The 22,440-nt window shown below is 38.2% G+C and overlaps 1 protein-coding gene across 2 annotated transcripts in view; it reads right to left on the reverse strand.

The window, feature by feature from the left end:
- Positions 1-22,440, reverse strand: part of RELN (reelin) — a 276,674-nt gene that overhangs the window by 150,563 nt on the left and 103,671 nt on the right. For both annotated transcript variants that reach the window (XM_030291632.4, XM_072919453.1), the window contains exons 4-6: positions 13,795-13,865; positions 4,588-4,620; positions 2,910-2,988 (exon numbers count right to left, since the gene is read on the reverse strand). In XM_030291632.4, the coding sequence (XP_030147492.4) occupies positions 2,910-2,988; positions 4,588-4,620; positions 13,795-13,865 (183 nt within the window). The remainder of the gene's footprint in view (positions 1-2,909; positions 2,989-4,587; positions 4,621-13,794; positions 13,866-22,440) is intronic.

Genomic DNA, 22,440 nt, shown 5'->3' on the forward strand with positions numbered 1-22,440 from the left:
GGACACATAGAGAGGATATAAACTGCTTAGCTGGTGCACTTGGATGGTACATCTCTGCCAGAGCTACACATGCCAGAAGGGGAAGCGGGAGGAGTGGGAAAATATTAATCACTTCCAAGCCAGTGTTATGTAGGATTTAGGAAGAAAAGACTGGAGGAAAATACAGGCACTTCTCTGTTCATCTGTACACAAATAATGGCTTCAGAAACTATTAGAGTGGTTCAGTGTAAGGGGCCCTGTGGCACGGCCCTGTTGGGGTCTGTGCACACGAGGCAGCTGCTTCACACAGACCAGACGAGCAGAGCTGGAAATGCTGCTCCAGCACTCACTGCAATTGGTTGTGGTAAATATGGGATTTTAGCAGCTGCCAGGGGAAAAACCGCAATTTTAGGGTGGATGGCAACAACTGTTAATAATTCCTGATTTTACTCCCACTAGACAATCAGACGAGAATTAGCTTTCTGCCACTAAGTGGGTCTTCACTGGAGGCAGAGCTACTGCAGAAATTCTTTGTGCTGAAAAGCTCATGATACATCATTATGGTTTCTTTTATTCGTGCTCTACTTCTGTTTAGCATTGCTGAAAATGCTGGCTTTCTGCTATTGTCTCAGGAAAATCCGTCTCAGGATTGTGGTGAGTTTTTGGACTCTCTCTTAGCACCCACCTCTGCGCTGACTCACCAAGCAAGGTGGTGAAGTTTATTCCAGAGGGACCAAATCTACATCCTGCAAACAAAAGGAGCAGAAGACTGGGGGCTCTTTTAATCTGAAATTTCTCTGTTGAGACTTCTACAAGCAAGGATGAATTTAAAGTTGAGAGCAATGGATAAATAAATTATGAAGGCTCCCAACAGACAAGCCCTCTGTGAGTTATGAGGCATCTGCAGGGAAATAATGCCTCTTCTCATTTCTTTTCACTCAAGTCCATTTAACACACTGCTGCTAAAGCTATCTACCTTGGCAGCTCTTCTGCAACCCATTAAGAGTCCTTGATCTGTCCATACCCATAAAGAGGTTTTTAAATAGTATCACACATCCTTAATGCCTCTAGTCCAGAAAAAACATTTAAAGAGCTGATACAAGAGGAACAATAGGAGCAAAAATTGTAGGCACACATTAAAACCTATTAAAATGAGCATCTACAAAATAAAAATATCAGTAAAATTCTGTAAACCATGGCATTTTTACATAAGATGGTTAAGCTATGAAAAACCTGCACAGATGGAAAGCTGTGACAGTTCTTAATAAAAAGGAAAATGAATGTCACAGAAAGAATGTATTAACTAATAAATGCAGGTAAGTAGTAAAATGCTCATCAAGGATTTATTTGAACAAGATAAACTAACTCAGTAAAATATTTCTGTGTCTTGAATGAATTAAAACAATAAATTTAGTTATATTTATGAAATAGGATTGAAAGAAATAGAAAACTCAGAAACAGTCTTACCTAAAAAGAAGACTCCAACCTTCAAAACTTCATGCTAAGACCAAGAGCTGTGTTTATCTGGATATTATATACTGTATATATATTCACTATACAGAACAGAATTAGTTTTGTATCAAGAGAGATGTATAGCTTCCTCTTCTGGGGCTTTGTACACATATATCATATGAAACTATTGTCTATCTTTATGGTCACTGTGGTGGAAAAAATATTAATATTTAAGATTCAGAGGTCTGTCTAAGAGTTATCTTTGCTAAAAGAACACTCCTTTCGACTAAAGCTAACAGTCTGCCACTGTTTCCAACTCCCCTCTTCTAGCTAAGGGAGCACTGGGGGATTACTCCTATAGGCTCCACCAACAGTTATCCCTCCATATTTACTTTACACATCCCTCCTGTTATTTACTGTTGGACAACTTGGGACTGTGGCAGTGACTTAAGGAGTCCACCCCTCCCAGGGATTGATATTTGACTTTATTAGCATTGAAGTGATTATTTTTCCTCAACTCTTCCCTAGTTTTCTGAACCACTGCATGGGTTGGGGCTCTGCAATCACTTGGCAGAGAATGGGGGAGCAGAGGGTGAGATGTTGTCTGAGAGCTCTCTCACTATGGCCACAGTTCATGAAGCTGCTGCCTGACCTGTCCTAAATTGTACCTGCCTTATTATGCATGGGAAGGTTGAGATTATTCTATAGCATCTACTGGTTAAAGAATGATAACATCTTGTGCTGGCTGTTTCAGACACAGACTGTGATAACACAAATGACCCTATTCAGGAATCCCAAAACCCTCCAAGCCCTAGCAATTGGAAGCTGCTGGATAGAACTGAGAAGCAAAGTGTTTTCCTCTTATACAATACAAAAGTCCTGAAAAAGTGTACCTTCCACCAAAAAAAAAAAAAAAAAAAAAAAAAAAAAAAAAAAGAAGAAAAAAAAAAGAAATTCAACCTCTTACCTTTTCATCACATGAAAATTAGACAGAGGTATTTAATTCCAGTTGGGGTTTTGAAGGGTGGGAGGGATTTCTCATGATTTTTTAAATCATTTGGAAACACTTCATTTCAGTTTGAAAGGAATTATTGCTATAGTTAGCTTCACCAAAAGTATGTACATCATGAAATAAAAAACAAATTGAAACCACAAAGTGTAATTATTGAAATTCTTCACCCTTTTTGATGAAAATCTGTGTTTTCAGGAAACCAGAATCTTTATTCATAAATATTCACTGCACTCAGCTCTAGTTGTTCTATTTTTGGATTACTTAAAAATTTGAAATCAACAAGAATTTGTCACCCACTTCAATGTGCATAGAATTTTTTTCAGTCACTCATTAATAAATTAATTAATAAACCAAAATATTTAGGTCCTAATGAAGCAAACCAACACTTTGGTTTATACTTAATTTCATTCAATAAATACAATGTTTGTGTTTGCTCAAACGCTTGTAAAGTGGTGCAGAAACTCACCACATGGCAGGATTCAATTCTTGCTGATCGTAAGAGTCAAAGTCATCTCGCAGGATAATGCTGTCACTGTGCATTTCAGCTGCAAAGAAGACAAAGCAGTATATGAAAAAAAAACCCAGTGCAATCATCCCATGCCTTCTAAATGTTGCCTTACCTAAAGAAATGCATTGTAAAATGCATTTTAGATTTCTAAAAATCTGCTTTTTATGTTATGCTACTTTAAAAAGTCAGGGTTTCTTAGTTACAGGGCTTTTGACTTACTGTGGATCATAGTACCACAAAAAAATTAAAAAGCGTCCTGATCATGAAAGTGTGATGGCTATGGAAAGATGGAGTCATCAAGTACACACTAAATCTTTTAAGAACTTTTGTTCCGAATTGTTAGTTTTCTGAATGTTTAGAAAAAAATCCTTCCCTATCCAGATTGTGCAAACAGGGGCACAAGAATGGATGAGAAGTCTTAATGAGTGTGTTACAGCTCTTATAGTCAGGAGATTCGTTTTGACAACTCATAAGCAAAAATCCATGAGCTCATTGGAATTTCTCTGCTACTATCAAAAAGGTCAACTTTCCTAAGAAATATAAACTGTGAGTTATGTTATGAAAATATTTTTCACCACTTTCTGCAGACTTTGGACTCCAATATTCCACCTAGATTTACTGTCTGATTTATGTATGATGAGCAAAAAAACTCACTTAAAATCCCAACACTTTGGCACCTGTGATTGTGTTAGACAGATCCTTCTCTACAAATACTTCCACTAAATGAATGAAGTAACTGCCTCCTGCTCTTTAAACTGAGGAAGAATCAGTTTAATCTGTCCTGGATGAATCAAACTGCAGCACAAGGGTTGGTGGATGCAGGGCTGAAGAGCAGGAGCAGCAGTGCCTTGCTCCAGGATCCACCTTGGAGCTGCACTGGCACAAAACCTTCCTCACAGTAACCCTGCCCTGGTGTGAGATGCTGTCTCACACTGAAGGTTATGGATCAGAGAATGTCTTGGGTTGAAAAGGACCTTAAAGATAATTTAATTCTAGCACCTCTGGCATGGGTAGGGACACCTCTCACTACACCAGAGTGTTCAAAATCACTTCCAACCTGGCCTTGAATGCTTCCAGGGATGGGGCATCCACAGCTTCTCTGGAAACCTGTTTCAGTGTCTGACCACCCTCACAGTAAAGATTTTCTTCCGGACAGCTAATCTAAACCTGCCATCTTTCATTTTAAAGCCCTTTTTCTCTCTTGTTCTATTACTACAAGCCCTTAACAAAATTCCTTCCAGCTTCCTTACAGCCCCTTAAATACTGGAAAGTGCTCTAATGTGTTACTGAAGCCTTCCCTTCTCCTGGCAGAACAATCCCACCTCTTCCAGCCTGTTTTCATAACAGGGGTGCTCCAGTCCTGTTTCTCTTGCAAACAGATACTCTAATACATAACTAGGACCAAAAGGTCTGCAGCATGATATACTCACACTGCAAAGAGTCAAAAACAATAAAGAGAAATAAAAATCACAATGAAGAAACAACTAATCAGAATTAGATATAATTCATTCAATTTTATATGAATCCCATTTTTGTTTTAATTCCTCAGACCTAGTTTAATGTGACTTTACAGATTTTTTATTACAATAAAGTCAATGATTCTGAGTTTAAATAGTAAGAATGACAAATCACCTACCTAGGTGAGGATGTAAGGGAGCTTCTGTCGGGGCTGTGGAAAACAAAGACACACAGTGTATGAATATCTTCTAGCAACAGGTCTCAACTGCAGCATTAAACATCAATTCAGCTGAAAACAAATTGTGTGGTATATATTCTCTTAAATCAGCTGTCCTGGTAGTTTAATTGTGAAAAATGTGATAGACCCCAAAAGTTATGAAAACATAATAGTAAAACAGAAATAATTGTTGTCTTAATTAAAATAAGCATTGAAATAAATGAAAGTCAGTACTAGTTTTACAGTATGGTAAAAAAGATCAAGTCTAGAATGATGAGATATTGTTAAAAATAATCTGGATAAAGATTCAATAGCTCAAGGGCTGACAAAGAGTGGAAATTATGCTCAACAACAGAAATAGTCTAGGAGGGGCAAAAAATGTCATACTTTGATCTTTTATACTGCACTGAACAACATTTTACTGGGCATATTATTGGGGAAAGTAATCCAAATATTCCTAGGGCAACAAGTAACAGATTAACTCTGCAAATCACAATATCAAACACTTATATGAAAGCATGTTTTTGCAGGCAATGCTGATCAATTCCCCAGCCTCCCAAGAAACGCCAGAGTGTTGTAAAGACACGCAGAATGGGGGCACGTGAAAGGGCACAAGTTTATTGAGTAACCTTCTACCAACACTTTGCAACAGGAGTCTTGGTGTAACACTACACAAATGGAACCAAACTGTATCTGAAAGGGCACAGCTACATAAAAATATATGGGGAAGTCTAGAAACTGGCTACACAGTGTGTTAGATACTCCATGGCAGCTACCACATCCATAGCCTTGCTGGACCTTAAATCCAAAGTAGGTTACATCTCTTTCATGAAGGCCAAAGGGGTGCATATAACCAAGCTCCTGGAAAGCAGCTGCCTATTTGTCTATCAGTACCTCAGCCATGGATCTGTATCTCCAGCTGTCTTTTGGATTTTAGTAAAATAAAACTACCAAAAAAAGAGAATTTTTGAAGCCAGGATTCATGTAGTGATTCTGTGTTTTTTGTTGGGCACTGACTTAATTGCAGCAGTACTCCTGATTTCTTCAGCATATTTGCAATAAAATACTGAATTACTGCAATTTCTGTCAAACATCTGACAAATTAAAAATAGATTAAAAATAAACATAAAAATGAATACAGCAATCTGTGTAGAGCTCTCACACATAGTCATCTGAATAGAAAGTCCAATACAAATCTCAAGAATTTTGTTTTTCTCTTCCTGCTTAGTCCTTAAATTCTGGGTTTGCAAGAAGGCATGCCATTTGGTAATGAAATTGAAACATTTCATGGAGAAGTAGGTGATGAAGAAGACTGAGCAGTCAACAAATGAGGTATCTGCAGACCAGAAAATGATGGCAAGCAATCTGGATTTACCTTAGACAGAAAACTTCAATTTAACAATTAGAGGAGTGACACGTTTTACATCATCCACTAACCATATAAATATATACATATATGTGTGTGTATATAACTCTCCCCTAACCTTATGTACATATATCCATATGTATGTATATACACACACACACACACACACACACATATATGTACATGCATACATACATAGATAGGCATATAAATGTGCATGTATGCATATACAAGGGTGTGTATGTGTGTGTATATATACACACAAACTGCAAACCACCATGGAAAACTTTACTGCAGCTGAGAGAAAAGACCTTCTTAAGAGTCTGTTGTTTTAGAACTCTGAAATAATTTTTCCTTTTCGTGGCTAACTTGTTCCATTTTTATACAAGAAATTCACCCATGCTGCTTTGTCTTCTCTAGCAAAAATGCCAATAATGACTCTAGCAATGGCCAAGACCTGATGATGAGTCATGCCAGTACAAAACATGGAGAAATGAAATTATTGCATGTTAATCTTGGCACTGAATCCAGAATAGTGCTGGACTGCACTGGTGAATCCTACAGTGAAAAAGACTGTGTTTGTCCCTTGCAGCCCCAGGTATTGTGTTTTTCCATGGAAATGTGTAAATTTCACCAGAAATCTTTTAAAATTTATTTGTAGAAAGAAATGGATCAAACTGGATTAACTGAATTATTTCCCAGGTTTTGCAACACAAACTATTCTGTATTTTGCCTGCAGGAAAAGAAGCACATTATGGCATGGGATTTCTAATACTCCTGAAATACTCCTGTTCCAAGAGGCTAGGTTTAAAATAAAATCTCTGTCCCTGATGTTCCAAATACGCCCTTCTCAGTAGTTTTAGAGCAGTACTGAGGGGTGATCTGCTGTGAGCACAGGGGTGGCTGAGAGCCATCCTGACAGTGCTCGCCTAGGAGGAGCGTGGTCACACCAGGGTCGTGGGCAGACTCACCAATTGCCCAAGAAAACTTCATTGGCCTTTGAAAGTAAGAAAGAGACCACCTTCTCCAAGGAGAGCAGTTCAGACCTCCAAATGAGAAGGAAGGGCTGTGTTATCATTCACCCTAGGTTGTTTGGCACAGCTCTTTGAAAGAGGCTTTCTGTGGAAAGGCCCCAGCCGAGGATACACACAGTCATGAATGACACTGCCTGAAGTGATTATGCAAAATTTCAGCATTCAGCAAAAAGGCACAGGTATAGCACAAATTTGGCATCCTTACATTTGCAAACTCTTTTGACTTCACCATTATTTAATAAAACTGTCTCTTTATGTGATTAAAAAATACAGACTTGTGATCTTTTCCTGAAAAGGCTCTTCCACCGCATGCATAGTACGTTGCACAACAAAGCTGCTTACCAGTAGAATGAAAGGAAGGAAATTGTGCAGGTGCATACTGATGCTACTAATCAATCATTTAAAATTAGAGGTGGAACTAAGCAAACACTTCATGTTAGACAAAAAGGTTGTTGTTGCAAGTATAGACTTTACGCTGGGGAGAGTTTCCCTAAATCTTTACAGCATCTAAGAAGTCCAAATATTTTTGCCTCAGGTATTCTGATTGTAATTCTAATTCCTGAATTGAATATGACAAAAGACTGTGAAGGTACCATTTAATGAGTGATAAACATAGACTTTATTCTCTCTATAAATAATTTCTGTCTTACATTTTATATTTCATTGCAAGGCAGCACTGTGATGATCTTCAAGTGTTGTATTTAATACAAATAATAGAATATATTTGTATATTATATTACACAAATAATAGAAGTGCAAAACATATCACAAAACTGACTGCAGTTGTTTTAAAATATTTTCAGATCTGCCTTTCTAATCAATTTATAGAACTACTTACTTTAAAATAACATGAATTTTTCCATAAGCCATACAGTGTGGCTAAAGTCAACTGGAGTTTTTTGTACAATATGACAAAGATAAAAGAAATTATACAGTAGTAGAAATGATAGCAGAGTAGCTATACAGTGCAAAGATATAAATTTAAAATCTAAAAGGACTTATACAATACTTAAGACTGAGAGGGAAAAAGAAAGACCGTCTCAGTTAATATTTTAAACCATTATTCACTTTGTTAGATGTTCCTTAGGCCCATGGTTGGATGGTTTTAAATTTAAAACGAGTATTTGCGTGGCTCTTAGCTTGAATAAGAATGTCATACCTTTTTAAAAAGTAAAGTAAATTAATTTATTATTTGATTTTTAACCAGCACCCTGGGTGTATACAGAGCTTTACAAGAGATGAATTGTGCTGAGCAAAGAATGGAAGCAGAGCTTAACTGAGGTCGCAATCTAAGAGGTATCAGCAAATACAATACAGAAAATGTAAGGAAATGTAGAGTGCTTGCCTTGTCTTACAAGACAGTCCCTTTGGCAAGGGAAAGCAGAGAAGAAAGGATGCAATACAAAGTGATTCAGAGAGAAAAAGGCCACAGTCAAACTGGAGGCATGAGAATCTTGAGGAAGCAAATGGGGAATTCAAAAGTCAATGGGGACATTGTAGGACTCTGTGTAATTGGGATGAGGGAGAATGGAAGAATGTTTTGGAGTAAAATGTTGAATTTTTCTGTGTATGAAATAAGGCTGCTGAAAGGTTAAGTCAATTTAAATATGCCCCTTTTTGGTTAAACTGGAAGGGAGAGAAATGTTAAAGAAGTGGGAAGGGAATTTCATCTCCTAGAAACTGGAATGGGAGGAGGAAAGAAACAATTTGTTGGTAGTCTTGTTGTCAGTGAAAAAATAAGAAACAAAATCATTAAACATGGTAATTAAGTTGACTGTTAAGTAACATTAGTTCCCATCCAGATAAAAAGAGCAAGCATAAGGCAAATTAAACACAGAAATATCCATTTGTACTACTGACACCCATATTCTATAAAGTTTTGGGGTCAAGACTGTGTACAGGTAGAAAATGCAGCATAAGAAAATACTCTTAAAACCACTAAAAGCATGCTTTTTTTTTTTTTTTTTTCCTGAGAACGCTGAACTTTGTGGTTTTTTTAATATAAAGGGAAGGTGAATTACAGTAACACCAATGCCCACATGCTCCCAGACAAACACTGTGCTCAGAGTTCTACAGCCAGGGGCCATCAGCTGTTGCTCATCAATTCAGGACAAATGAGGTGTGGCGAGAGGTATCTTCTGTTTTGCAGATTATGAAATCTAATCTCCTTGTCATTAGCAGTCAGATTAAGATAAAAAGGGAAATAAATACTTTCATTTAGACTCCCTCCAATACTTTCTCTCTACTGGTAAACAAAGTTGCTATTGAATTATAGAGACTGAGCATCCCCCAGGGAGTCAGTGAGTTGCCCAAGGGCTGTTTTATTCTTGCTGACACATGAACTGAGGAGTTTTACACCAGCTCTACACTCCAGTCCTCTGCTCTGTAAAATACTGCTCTGAGAGCTTGTAAAATACAAGCCTGAGATCCTGAAATCTGTTTCGCTTTTTTTTTTTTCAGAGTGTTCCTAAATTTTACGAGGTACAAAATACACCTAAAAGGTCTTGCACTAACATTCAGGCAAAAGTTCTCAAATAAAAGAGAATCTGGGCCAATTCTCAGTATTTTCTTTCAGTATGGAGACATCTGCCAGACTGTAGAGAGGCCTCTTAAGAAGGGAAACCCAGTCCTATAACCCGTTGCAATGACCATGAGATTGCAAAAAATTCTGGGAATTATGCAGAAGGGAATGATATTGCATTAAGTGGGAACAGCTTCCTTCATCTTCTCCATCTTTTAGGTTTTACTGTTCTGAGATTGTCTGCTAGTCAGTCAGAACTAAAATGCACACAAATCTCCCACTCTAGTCCTTTTTCCAAAGAATGGTGGTAGTGATCTAAAGTTACAGTGTACCAGGGAAAAAGCCTCCTTAACTGGTATCACCTGCTTGGTGTGGCCAAGGCAGGTGGGGCTGTGCAGCACCAGCTGCTCCTCCCAGCAATGCTTTTATTTTCATGCAGATCTAAACTCTTCTGAGTTCTACTATGCAATGCAGCCAGGTCTGATGTCTTGTCAACTCCATTTTAGTTATGCCACTGTTTACTAATGTATGACTTTTGTTCTACTCAATTCAGAAATAAATATGAATCAACATGCACAATAGTAAGTTTACCTTATTTTCAATTTATTTTGCTGTTATATTAATTAGTTAAATATATGGTTTATTAAGTTTATTTTTACTGGCAAGAATATAATCAGTCATTATGATCCTTATTTATCCTTAAAAGTATTGCCAAGACCTCTACCTTTTCTAGATTCTCCTATACAGTTTTGGCTTGTTTGGGTTTTTTTCCTGTTTGTACTAGATGAACTTTTTCTATGATAATTTTTATGTCTCCTTTCTTCAATACAATTCTCATAAATTTTAAAGCTTACATCACCTCTTAAACATCTCTTTAGTTACCTAAAATATGTATTATATTCTGAACACAGATATTTTTAAGCAATTATTTTACTTTCTTTGGTGTCTTTTCCTATGGCATCATTTCTTACTACATTTACATTATACATATGGCATTGCCATCCCTTAACACTACCCTTTATCATCCTCTAATTCTCTTCAAAATAGAAAAAAAAAATTCCTTTCACTGCACAAATTCCATTAACTCTGTCAGGATTTATTAATGCACATCTGAGGGTGGACAACAACAGTAAATGTGATTTTTGATATTCCTTGCTATTTTCACATCTTCATGTACATCCTTTTCACTAGACATTAGGAACTGTGATATCACCTATAGTGAACATACTTATTAAGAAGATGTCCTGTAATAAATCTATGAAGTTACCCTGTGGTTTTATTTTTCTTTACTTAATATGTCACATCATTCAGTGCATGATTTAAGTATAGTAATGTTTAGGGCTAAAAACAGACTATAAAACCTCATCTATGCCAATCTACCTTGCTGTTTTGCATATATATTAATATGATATTTGCATCTAAATAAATTCACTAATTCTTCCTGAAAGAATCCTTTGTTTACATGAGTAGTGTTGATGAAAATGGAATAAATGAAGTAGGGTCTACTTCAAAGAAAGCCTCTTTTCTTTGAATAGGAAAATTAATTCTAATAATATAAGGATGATAATAGTATGCAGTGGCTAGAGATTAATGCAATGCACACTGTGCTGAAGAAATAAGAACAAAAAGGCAGAGGAGAGCCTGGATGGGGTGGGAAAAAGGCTAATGGGCAATGCAGTGGTTGAATATCCAAGTCAAGAAACTGTGTCTGAGCTAGGAAACCAAGGGGAGAGAGAAGCCATGGTGAGGATAAAAATGTGGGACAAGAGCCAAGAGAAAACTTCACATCAGTATTGCAGGGAAATATGATCTACAGATTTTACAGATGTACACATTCTACAAAGCTACAGTTGTCACACGCTGTCCACTGCTCACAGAACAGCACCTCTAGGTGACCCATGCCTAAGCCAAATCCAAGGGTTGCAGAGGTACTGCAGTACACACACTTTGGGGATGATAAATCTAGGATGTCTCTGAAGGGACTGTGTATAAAGCAAAGAGAATTGCTGGGAAAATCACAGGGAACAGAAAAAGTTATAAGGATGTGGGAGATTGTGGCAAGGTAGGGAAGCTGAAGGCCCTTTCAGGGAGCTGGTGCAGGATGTGGCTATCAGTGACTGGATGGGAGGAGGGGGCAGCAAAGAGATTATCACAGCTGAGCAGCCAGGGGGACATCTCAGCATCCTTTATATTCTGAATACAACCAATACCCAAGTTCTATTTTCTTCTTGTTCTGAGGAGTTGCTGTGAACTCAGGGACAGCACACAGTAACATAAGGTCTTACTGTTCTAACCAACATAAGTGTTGCTAAAATGTTGATCTGAGGTTAGGATATGCTCCAAAATTGCAGAACTGTAAAGCAGAGAAGGGTAAAAGAATAAATTTTTTTTTTGGTCAGCTCTTCCACTAAAATCTCAGCAAACAAAACATCTGAAGAAGGATTGTCAGGTCTGTATAGATGGATATCTACCAGCTTGCCTCTGCTTACCAAGGTATTTTCTCCTAGCAAGGAGAAATCTTGTTGCTTTGCCCATATTCTCCTTGACCCTGTTGCCAGTTCTGACACTGACAGTCATTTATTTCCATTCAGCTTGTGCATAGCTCTCACCATCGTGGTCACTCCCAGCTCTGTCACTGCCATCAATATAACTCCAACTTCCCTCTCCATTCCTCACCTGTTCTGGCTGCCCCAGACTGTCTTTGGCTGTGGTGTGCTCACTCTGCAGTTATGCCTTGGAGAATTTAATCTGTTTCTGTTCTGGTTTTTGTCACTTTACGCTGATTACTCTGCATATTTACTTTTCCACTCTTGACTCACATCCATCCAGCAAGCAGCCTGTGTGAGATACCTTCCCCATCCTCCTCAGCATGTCCCAAATGATGATCCCTCCAACACTTCTGTTCCAGGTGCCCACACACCCATCACTGAAACATTACACTCCCACACTCCCATTACAGGTGCACAATTACCTCCTGTTAATTTCTCCAGATGTTCTTCCATCTCCACAGCAAAACTGTGGCTGACCCAAATGACTTTCCATCCAGATCACAATAACACTCTCTTCTCATTGCCAGCACTGTGTTACATATTTTTATTTCCTCCAAAGTATAACCAACATCCTAACCTGCTAGCTGATATTTTTTCACTTCTCTGAATCCCTCTTCCTACTGCCATTGAGCTACAAGAAAAGTGAAAACTTGAATATGAAGTTGAAAGTTGAAATGTTTTTTCCTCATTATCACTGAGCTACTATTGATACTTTATATGAATAACTCAAGTTATGCTCCTGAAATAAAGTTCAACAGCTTTTTATTGCAAAAACCATATTTCCAAACTCATAGGAAAAAATCCCAACCTTATAGCTCTAATGCCTCCAAGAAATATGTTTTATGGGATTTTTTCTTGTGTGTTAATATCACACTTTTCCCATTTAAAAATCTTTATTTTAAGTCATTTGACCTGTGTTTCATTGTTTCTTTTCACATGGAAATATCACTGGAATTTTGCTGATATAAAATATATATTATATATTTTATGCTATAAAATTCACTGGAATTTTGCTGATATATTTTGCTGATATATATTCTGCTGGAAATTCCTTTCTCTCCTGTACCAAAAGTTATGGATACCTTCTTTACTTCTTGCTGTCTTAATGAAGCAGGTTCAAAGCAAAGTACTTTTTGTAGACAACAGATGAGAACAGGACATTTATGTTTTAGGTTATTCATTGAAAGGGTAAGCTGTGAAAACAATTAGATTTTTAAAGTTTGTGTAAGGCAAACATTTTGCTTAGCTATAAAAATGATCAAATGTTGTACGTGACAGGCAAAAATTCAATGGCCTACTTTCACAAAATGGGAAGGCAGATTTTTTACAAGTACATGTCTGAGCTGCATAGTAAACAAAGCTTCTCCTGCAGCCATATTGCTTAAAGTTAATACAGTGAGGGTTAAAACTCAGCTTGTGGTTCTCACAGAAATGTTGGCTATTACAGGCTGATTTCAGGCATGTGCATAATGCTACTTAAAGTTTTGTATATTCCCCAACACTTAGCAGAAAGGAAAAGCGGGATACCTGGATAGACAATGGGAAGTACAAAACCAAAGAAACTCAGATTCAAGAATGTAAGTAAGATCCTGATTCAAGGTTTTCTATAGAATAGCTTTCATGAAGAGTAACACTGACATGCAGTTACAATGAAAAACCACATTTGCCAGATATTTTTAGAATTATGGTGAGTCTTACCTCCCTGTTCACACAGCTGTTGTGCTAAGGCATCCTTGAATATAACTTGGCCCCTATGAGTAGCTGTAGCCCTGTGGACATAAAAAAGACAACAATAAATAATATAAACTTATTTACACATGTATATCTTTATGCATGACTCTTCAAATCAGAAGTCCCATTCTGCTTTTTTTTCTGTGTTCTTTTTGTACTCTTCTAAATTTATAGAATAATTTGTAGTGATTGTTTCATGCATAGCAAAAGAAAATTCCTAAACCAAAATGGTTTGGTTGGTAATAAAAATCACTGGCATGTAATGAAGGATATCTTTGACATGTATCTGTAGCTGCACACAGAGCTTCTATATTTTAGGCCACAAAAGTTTTGTCTAAAGGATAATTAATTCTCATTAGTGACCCACAGTTAGAAGGCATGTAATGTACCACAAAGTTTGTCATTCTGTTTCCTCATGATCAGGTAGAAATATAATGCAATGTGATTTGTTTTTCTCTTACAGAGCTCTCATGCTAACAGGAATTGTTTTACTTTCTTTCCAGTTGCTCATTTAATCCCTCTTTTCCAAGTTCAGTACTCCACAACACCAGTATTATCTCAGAGATTTCAAAACCTTTCAGTATTTGCAAGTGTTGTATCTGAAGTCTGATTTCTTTCAGCCAAAGTTCTTCCAATATCTGTCTTGACTCATGCACACTCTTCATACATATTCTTTAACCTTTCTCTAATTAATATTAATGAGCTCAGTACAGAGCCATTCTAAGTCATTGAAAAGGCCTCTCAGTTCAGGAGTAAGATGTTGAAAGCTACTTTATGAGTGCAGTTTCTCAGCCAGCAGTGTGCCCTCTCTAATGGATCATGCCCAGCTTGCTTATGAAAAGTCAGAAAACACCAGAAAGGAATTGTGCGAAAATGAAAACCAAAATATATTATATTTTACTTGGCTACTAGGCCAGCTACCTTGAAAAGGAAGAAGAATAAAAGTAATAATAATACTAATGCTAAATTTTTCATATACAGTGGATGCCCAGGGTAAACTCATCTTCAAACTGTCAGAATACAAATAGGAGTAAACAAAAGCTTCTATGGTATCTGCTTTCTGGACATGTAGGAAAGCTCTATTTACACCAATTTGTGTGTCCTGAAATGCAAAACTATGCTGACCTGATGCTCCTAGGGCTTTTAGACACCCTCTTCCTCTGCTTGGGGAAGGAGAGCTGTGTCGCCTTTTCCACCTTGGACTTCTAGAGGCAGATGTAAAGCTGGAGCCTTGCTGCACCTGGCAGTGACAGGACTTTGGCCACAGTCCCAGGATCACATCACCAGTGTGAGGTTCTGGTTGCACTCCCTACCATGTCCCCCATTGCAACTATTTTAGGATTTTCAGTGCTTTCATAAAATACAACAGAACTTCATGCTATAGTTCTACGTTAGCATTTCTATATCTGCTGACAAGGCCAGTGACCATGCTAAGTACAGAGTAAAATAAAAAAATATACACTGCTCCAGCACATAAAGGGAAGAGAGCTGAGGAATTAAGTCTCATTTAAAAATATGAATAAAAGTATTTATTTAAGCTCTGTTGGAATGAATACAAATGAAACTATAGGATCACTACATACGTTTCTGCAATTTACCACATAGGTGTACTCAGTCATGCAAGTCAGAATTGGACCAAACTGTCTCCAAAATCAAACATTTTGATTTCTTTAGAAGGACTGGATATGGTGGCTTCCTCTGTCAGCTGAAATGGCAGGACACCCCAGAGCCAGCTTTGTGGCCAATGCAGCACCAGGAGACGGGTTTTTCGTATTTGTTTCAGTGTGGGAATTTAATGTATTGAGCTTCCCTGGCTCAACATACAAGAAGAAGGCACACCTAAGGCACAGAAGGTATTTTGTACAGCAGTTCTATCTCCCAAGCTGTCAGGATGGAAGAGAGGACTCTTTGCAGACAGTGGGAAAGAAAACTTTTATTAGCAGTGAACCAGGACTTCAGAGATGCTGTTTATGCAACAGCCCAGGACACAATTCACAATGTACACAACGATGGCAATCAGAGCATTCCTTTATGAGGCAGAGAACAGCAAACTCTTGGAACACAGACCACATGCAGAGGAGAGCTCGAGAATGTGTCTGAATGCAAACAAACGCCAAGTAATACCAATAATACCCAACTCTGTGCTGTTTACTGGATCTCTGCATGCGTGTGAGAAACAGGAGATTCGGGCAGAGGGCCAGCAACCAGCTGAGTGATCAGCATCTTTCTGTGACTGTCATCCCCTGCTTGATGATGCAGACCAGGAGCCAATTGCTGCTGTTCCATGGCAGGAGAGATCTGCACCCTGGGGACAGGAGTGCAGGGCAGGAGGGGCACTGCTTGCTGCAGCCTGGGCTTGCATCACATTTCTCCTGCCATGGGCATCAGCAACGACAGCGCAGCTTCTTGTGTACTGCCACTTTACCAGCATTATCTGTTCCATTTTCTCTGTATTTTTGTTCTATTAATGGAGCAAATACAAATAATGCAGAACAATTATGCAGGAATTGAGCTACTTCTAGAAAGAAGTTCAAAATAAACCTTTTCTGTATTGAACTTTCTTTGTTGGTGTTTTTCCTACCTTACAGGTGAGGTTCACAGAAGAGGATCATGAATTTGGATTCTTTTCTTATAAAGACATGTAACATATCCAAACTCTTTTCAATTCCTATATTCACATTCATCTAAAAACTACATCATATTTATGATAATTATTACAAAAATAATACTGGCAATGCCTGAAAGAGACTCTACTAAAGAAATAAAATTGTTCAACTATTAACTCTGGGGTTTTGCTTTTGTGGCATATATATATATATATATATATATATATCTCCAGTAACTGATTGTGCTTTTTCAAAAAGTTTCTATGCTGTCTTAAATGTAGTTAAATATTGCTTAGAGAAACGGCACCTACTAACTACTATTTGGTGTTACTCCACACCAGTCTATAGTCCCACTCTGATATTGTCTGCTATTTATTGCCAGCTAAAAAGCAAGTGACTAATCAGGTCTAATGTGTCAATCAGCCAAAAGGCAATATGCAAGTTCCATATATCCCCAGAGAAAATTCCAAGCAGGAATTAATCTTTTCAAAGTGATGAGAAATAAAAGAAAAATGGGAGGCATCCCATCCTGTTCCTAGAAGAGGAACATCCTGACATGGTAAGTAAGACCTTTGAAAGAAAAACAACTTAGAGGTTATGAGGTTCCTCTTTATATTAACCTCACTCTTCCATTAGCCTAGATCTATTTGTGTGCTTGGGGCTATGCAAGAGGGTATGAACTGCTTACAGAGGAATAAAGAGTTCTGAACACAAAAAGACTACATCAGGTGCTAAGGCTCACTGGCAGCTCAAGGCATTGCTAACCCCATATGTCAATTACAGCATTTTTTAAAAGAATTTTCCTTCCTAAACCACAACTATTTGAGTTAAAATCAGATGGCAATAAGGATGTTTGGTGCTTGTTCTGCCCTTACACAAATGCATGGCCACCTGCACCTTTCTCTGGTGAGGGAAGGCACTGGGGAAAATTCATGCAAGGGAGGGCTTCAAAAAGGCTCAGGTGCCCTACAGTAAAGTACCTCATCTCATGGTGCACCAAAGAGGGTTTTCTACAATATCAAAGAAAAGGTTATTTCTTACCTGCACTAGCAGAGTTTAACCTTGTGCCAGCTACTAATGACTAGTGGCTGCTTCTACTCTGGAAATTCAGGATGACATCCACAACACTGGCTCCAGGAAAATCAGTGAGTGACTGTATGAAGTTGAAATTGGTTCTACCCCAACCCCACAGTGGTGGCCTGTGAAATCAGGTTTGATGCCAGCACAGACTGTGTTGGTTCCCCACCACTGTGAGGGACGCAGTTGATGCTAGGCAAGCTATGAGCCTGGGCTGGAGCAGAAAATAATGCATACCCAATGATTGATGTTGGCATTTTGTGCTGAAGTATCTCACAGATTACACTGGTTTCACATGGGTTGCTAAGCTGTTCTTGTTAACAGGTTGCACTTTGAAGAGGTTGTTTTGGCTGAGGAGAGCAGAGGCAGGAGCCTATATGGGACTGACCCTTGTGTGCTGCCTCTGCTGCATGGCTCTGCCACCTCCAGCTGTGGAAAGGACACACAGCCACACTGCCCACAGGTGGATAGTCATCCTGCTTATGCAAATAAATGGGTTGATTTTTAATGCATTGTTGAATTTGCATGATCATCTCTGTAGGGTTGTCTTGTTTAACCCATTGTCTTTAAAAAATATATTCTCCTCCAATACTGCCTTATTAAGGGATCTCTGAATAAAATAATTTGTAAGTACAATGAAGAAGATGCCTTCAGGAACATGGGGCTGTGTTGTACACAGCCTTTCAGGGCAGGAGTGTGAACCATTTTCTTCCAGTGCCTTGCAAATGGGGTTCATTGACCATTTACTGTGTGTTATGAAGGGGGTGCATTTTGGACTGTGCTTACTACCAGGGCTGGAACCTTCAGTGATAATTTCTTCGAGAGCAGTCAGACTGACATGTTAAACCTGCCTGGGAAATGGTGCTGGTTCTGCTGCTGGGGCCAGGAGGGAAAATGCACAGAGCACTCGTGCTGGGTGGGAGGCTTCCATCCACTGGTTAAATGCCTCCAAGTTGTTATTTCAGTTTTCACTTGAGATGCAAGTTCAGTCTAATTAAAGCAGCAGAAATGAGATCTCTGTGTTCTGAAATACGCATTTTGACTCTGCTTTTCTCTTCCTGTCCCAATGGTTTCCTCAATGCGATGTTATGGAGAAAGTCATCTGTCCTGACCATATTCAGCTGAAATTGTCAGGGAAATTTGGCAAGTAAGATGCAATTACTTATGTAGACATTTGTTCAGGAGACTGAATTGGCACACTTGCTCTAAAAACCTCAATCAGAGGTGAAAATTCTTCAGGGGGAAAGGACTAAAATGATCAGCAAAAGCCAGGGTGTGTGCTAGAGGGCAAAGAACAGTAATTTTATTTAGGGCGACTGCCCTGAGCTAAGTTTGTGGTTTACATGAACAAATCATATAAATAAATAATTATAATTAATAACTTACTTCATGGGTAAGCCTTCACAGAGGGTAAATGAAAGAGGAACAAGTGCCACCTGGCTTTGTCTTTTGTCTCTAAATTAATCTCTGGGGACTGCACATGTGGGAAAAAGACTCAAGTCAACCTAAAGGTTGATTAAAGACTGATTTAATAAACATTTAAGGACTTTCTTTAAACAAGATTTGAATAAAACAGTCTCAAATAGAAAATAAATGAGAAATTATTTTCAGAAATTTTGTTTCAGTGTCTGAAGGGAAAGATGGAATTTCTTACAAGAGCATGCGGTGACAGGACAAGGGGGAGTGACTTCAGACTGAAAAGAGTGCAGGTTTAAAATAGATACTAGGAAAAAATCTTTACTGTGAGAATGGTGAGGCACTGGAATAGGCAGGCCATTCTGTGATTCTATTCTAGATTTTATAATTATAATCCATATTATAGAGGATGGATCTAAGACTACAACACTGGAAACAGAGGGGTGCACAGGCACCTCCAGCCCCTACACATTACAATTTATAAGAACCCTTTTTTGTTGTCCTAAAAAACATCAAACTTTTATTTGGTTGCAAGATGCATGTACAAAAGGTGGATACAATATAACAATGTACGTACCTTACACAACAGGTAAAAATCCATTTTAGATTGTATACAAACACATTCATTTTCCTTTCTCTTCTGTTTCAGAGAATAAAAAGATGTGGGGTTTTTTAAAAATGCTGTCTCGTTTTATGTGACTGGAATGCTTAGAGATTCTTGTTAACTGAAAGTAGATTAGGACAATACTTTCTTCCCAGCTACAGGAAATCCAACATTTTCATTAGTATTTTTCACTGTGTGATTATAAAGAAAAGCAAATTCTATTTTTTCTATACTTGAAATAAAGGGTTATTGCAGTGGCATCTGCCAAGCAAAGAGCTCATATAAATAATAGAACAAGCATCTATTGTCTCTCTACTGACACAGTGCCAACAACTAGGTCCTATTTTCTACCTTTTTCAGTCTTTGGGAGAAGACTCTGTCCTTTTTTTAGGTTTTATAATCTATTGTACTTTATAATTTAGTGAAATATCAATTGGATGAATTTTAGATTTTTAATGCATTGAATATTTTTAACTATTTGAAATCTAAATTTAACCCTAAGATAATGAATATATTACATTTTTTGGTATTAAAAATAGTGCATTTCCTAAATTTTGCTTATGTAGTCTTTTAAAGCCTATATTCAATGAAGGTATTATTTAATCACACAAATTATCCTTCAAGAACCACAAAATATTTGTCTTTTCCAATATGAAAAGAAGAAATGTTGCAGTTACTGTGGATTTTAAAATTATTGAAATCTCTAAATTAACACAGAGGTATTAAGTAAATGGACATGCAGTCAATGCATGCTTCTGCAATGACCCTTTTCTTAATAGCATTTGCTAATTAAGTGTGGCAGTGCTGATCAACTGTGGCAAGTTCAACAGAGGCCACAAAGATGGAGCACATACCCTGTGAGGAGAAACTGAGGGAGCAGGGCTCATTGAGCCTCAAAAGAGATGATTTTGGGGGGTCATGGCAGCAGCCACCAAAGGAACTTGTACAGTTCCTCTCCATCATGGTTGTGTTTTAAAACCAGACTGGATTAAAGTCCTGAACAGCCTGGTCTGGCCCTCCTTTGGGCAGGATTTTGGACTAAAGACCTTCTGAGATCCCTTCCAGTCTGCATTTAACTGCAGAACCATCATTCTAAGGTTTTGTATATCTGGTAAAAACAAAGAAATGAAAGCAAGGTTTGCATCTAATGAGATTAATCATCACTTGAGAACTGATTTTCACAGAACAGAAGGATTAACCAGTTCATTATGTTTAACACTTTGCAGCAATATCTGTGATATTGATTCTCCCTAATCATGGGGGATATCACAGAGTATCCAACCAGAAGTGCCAAAGGTTTTACATGATCCCAGAAAACCAGGAGTTTAGAGGAGTTGATGCTCTGAGGTTTTCTGATATGGTACATATCATAGTAGATAACACTCAGCTAACACAGTGAAAACTTAAAAATATTTAAAATTTAAAAGAAAAATAGGAAATACAATATGAAATGCTGGGATGAAAACAGCATTAATTTTAAAAGATCCCAAATAATGGGGAAAACTATGATATTAATGCCACCTTTTCATTTCACTGCTCTCATGCCCTCTGTACTCCCTATCCATTTCCTAGTTAAGGTTTCTCCAGTCTGCTCTATCCCGATTTTGCCCACTGCTCCCAAAAGACATTGCCACTAGCTGTGGATGAGCTGGACCACAAAAAAATCTTGAACCTTATCCCCTGTATTTGCTTTGAAACCCCCACAAAGAAATCTTCAACAGCCAAATTAGTTCCCTTTCTTAAAATCAACTAATTTCAGTAGTAATTACAGATATGTAACTGGTGCATCTACAGTGTGTGAGTCAGCTCGCAAGGGAAGGTTAATAACTGCCTCTTTAACCTAAAGCTAGAAAAATAATACATCTAAAATCAACACTTCCACAGACCACACCCCACAGCACATGGGGCAGGTTTCCCTTCCTAAAGCTTCACCAAACTCTGAAATATTACACTCCTTGTTCAATGTCTCTTTCTCACCAACCTAAATGCTCTCAGAGGACTGAAAAACAAATGAAACATGGTAAACTTTCACAGACTGATCAAAACCACACTAAATGAAAACCTGATACAGTTGTTAGTGAAGAATTGTTATTCTTGCTGTGAATATGGTGAACCTCTGGGAAAAAAAGGCAGGGTCACTAATCATACAAAGGGCAGTTATTTCTCCTGCGTGGTTTTTAATTTTCATCCAGATTTATGAGTTGGAAGAAAGTAGATATTCCTGAAGACCATACTAGCTTACAAATAGAAATAGGCAGGTGAAATATTGCCTTACGAGAATAATTAATTCCATCAGCCATTGAAAAAAAAAAAAAGAAAAATCTGTGAAGTATCACAGAACTCCAGACAAAAGAAGCAGGTGGAATGGCATAATGTACATAGCATTAACTGGAGACATGATGGTGTGGAGCCCTGACAGGAGCTGGTGGTACTAGAGAAGGGCAGGAGGTTATTTGAGGACCTTAGAGGTATTTAAGGCAAGACTGAGGTGTAGTGAGAGGGCCCCAGAAGTACTGTCCTATTGGGGTTTACTGTCCAAAGATGTAGGAGACTTGGATTCATGGATCCTGCTGCTCCCAGTACAGTTTGGCCTTTCTTCACACCGAGTTTTTTCAGAGATGCCCATTAGAGGGCTGTTTTAGGGTTGTGAGTAAGAGACTATCAGACACATGGATGCCTAAATCACATCCAGCCTTTCCCACCCCAATCAGACAGATCAGATTTAAAATCCAATCTGTTTTCTGTGTCCTTCCACAAGAAGTCCTGTCCTCCAGCCCTGCTTTCCAAATCAGCAGCTTTTAGCAGCTCTTAGGGCTGAGCAAAGCCCCTGAGCTCCCCTTGCAGGGTGTTAGCATAGCTCAGCATCCCTTGGTGCTGGTCTCCAGCTGTGCTGGGTGAGAGCTCTGTGAG

Source organism: Taeniopygia guttata, chromosome 1A (genome assembly GCF_048771995.1).
Source record: "Taeniopygia guttata chromosome 1A, bTaeGut7.mat, whole genome shotgun sequence".
Taxonomy (NCBI): Eukaryota; Metazoa; Chordata; class Aves; order Passeriformes; family Estrildidae; genus Taeniopygia; species Taeniopygia guttata.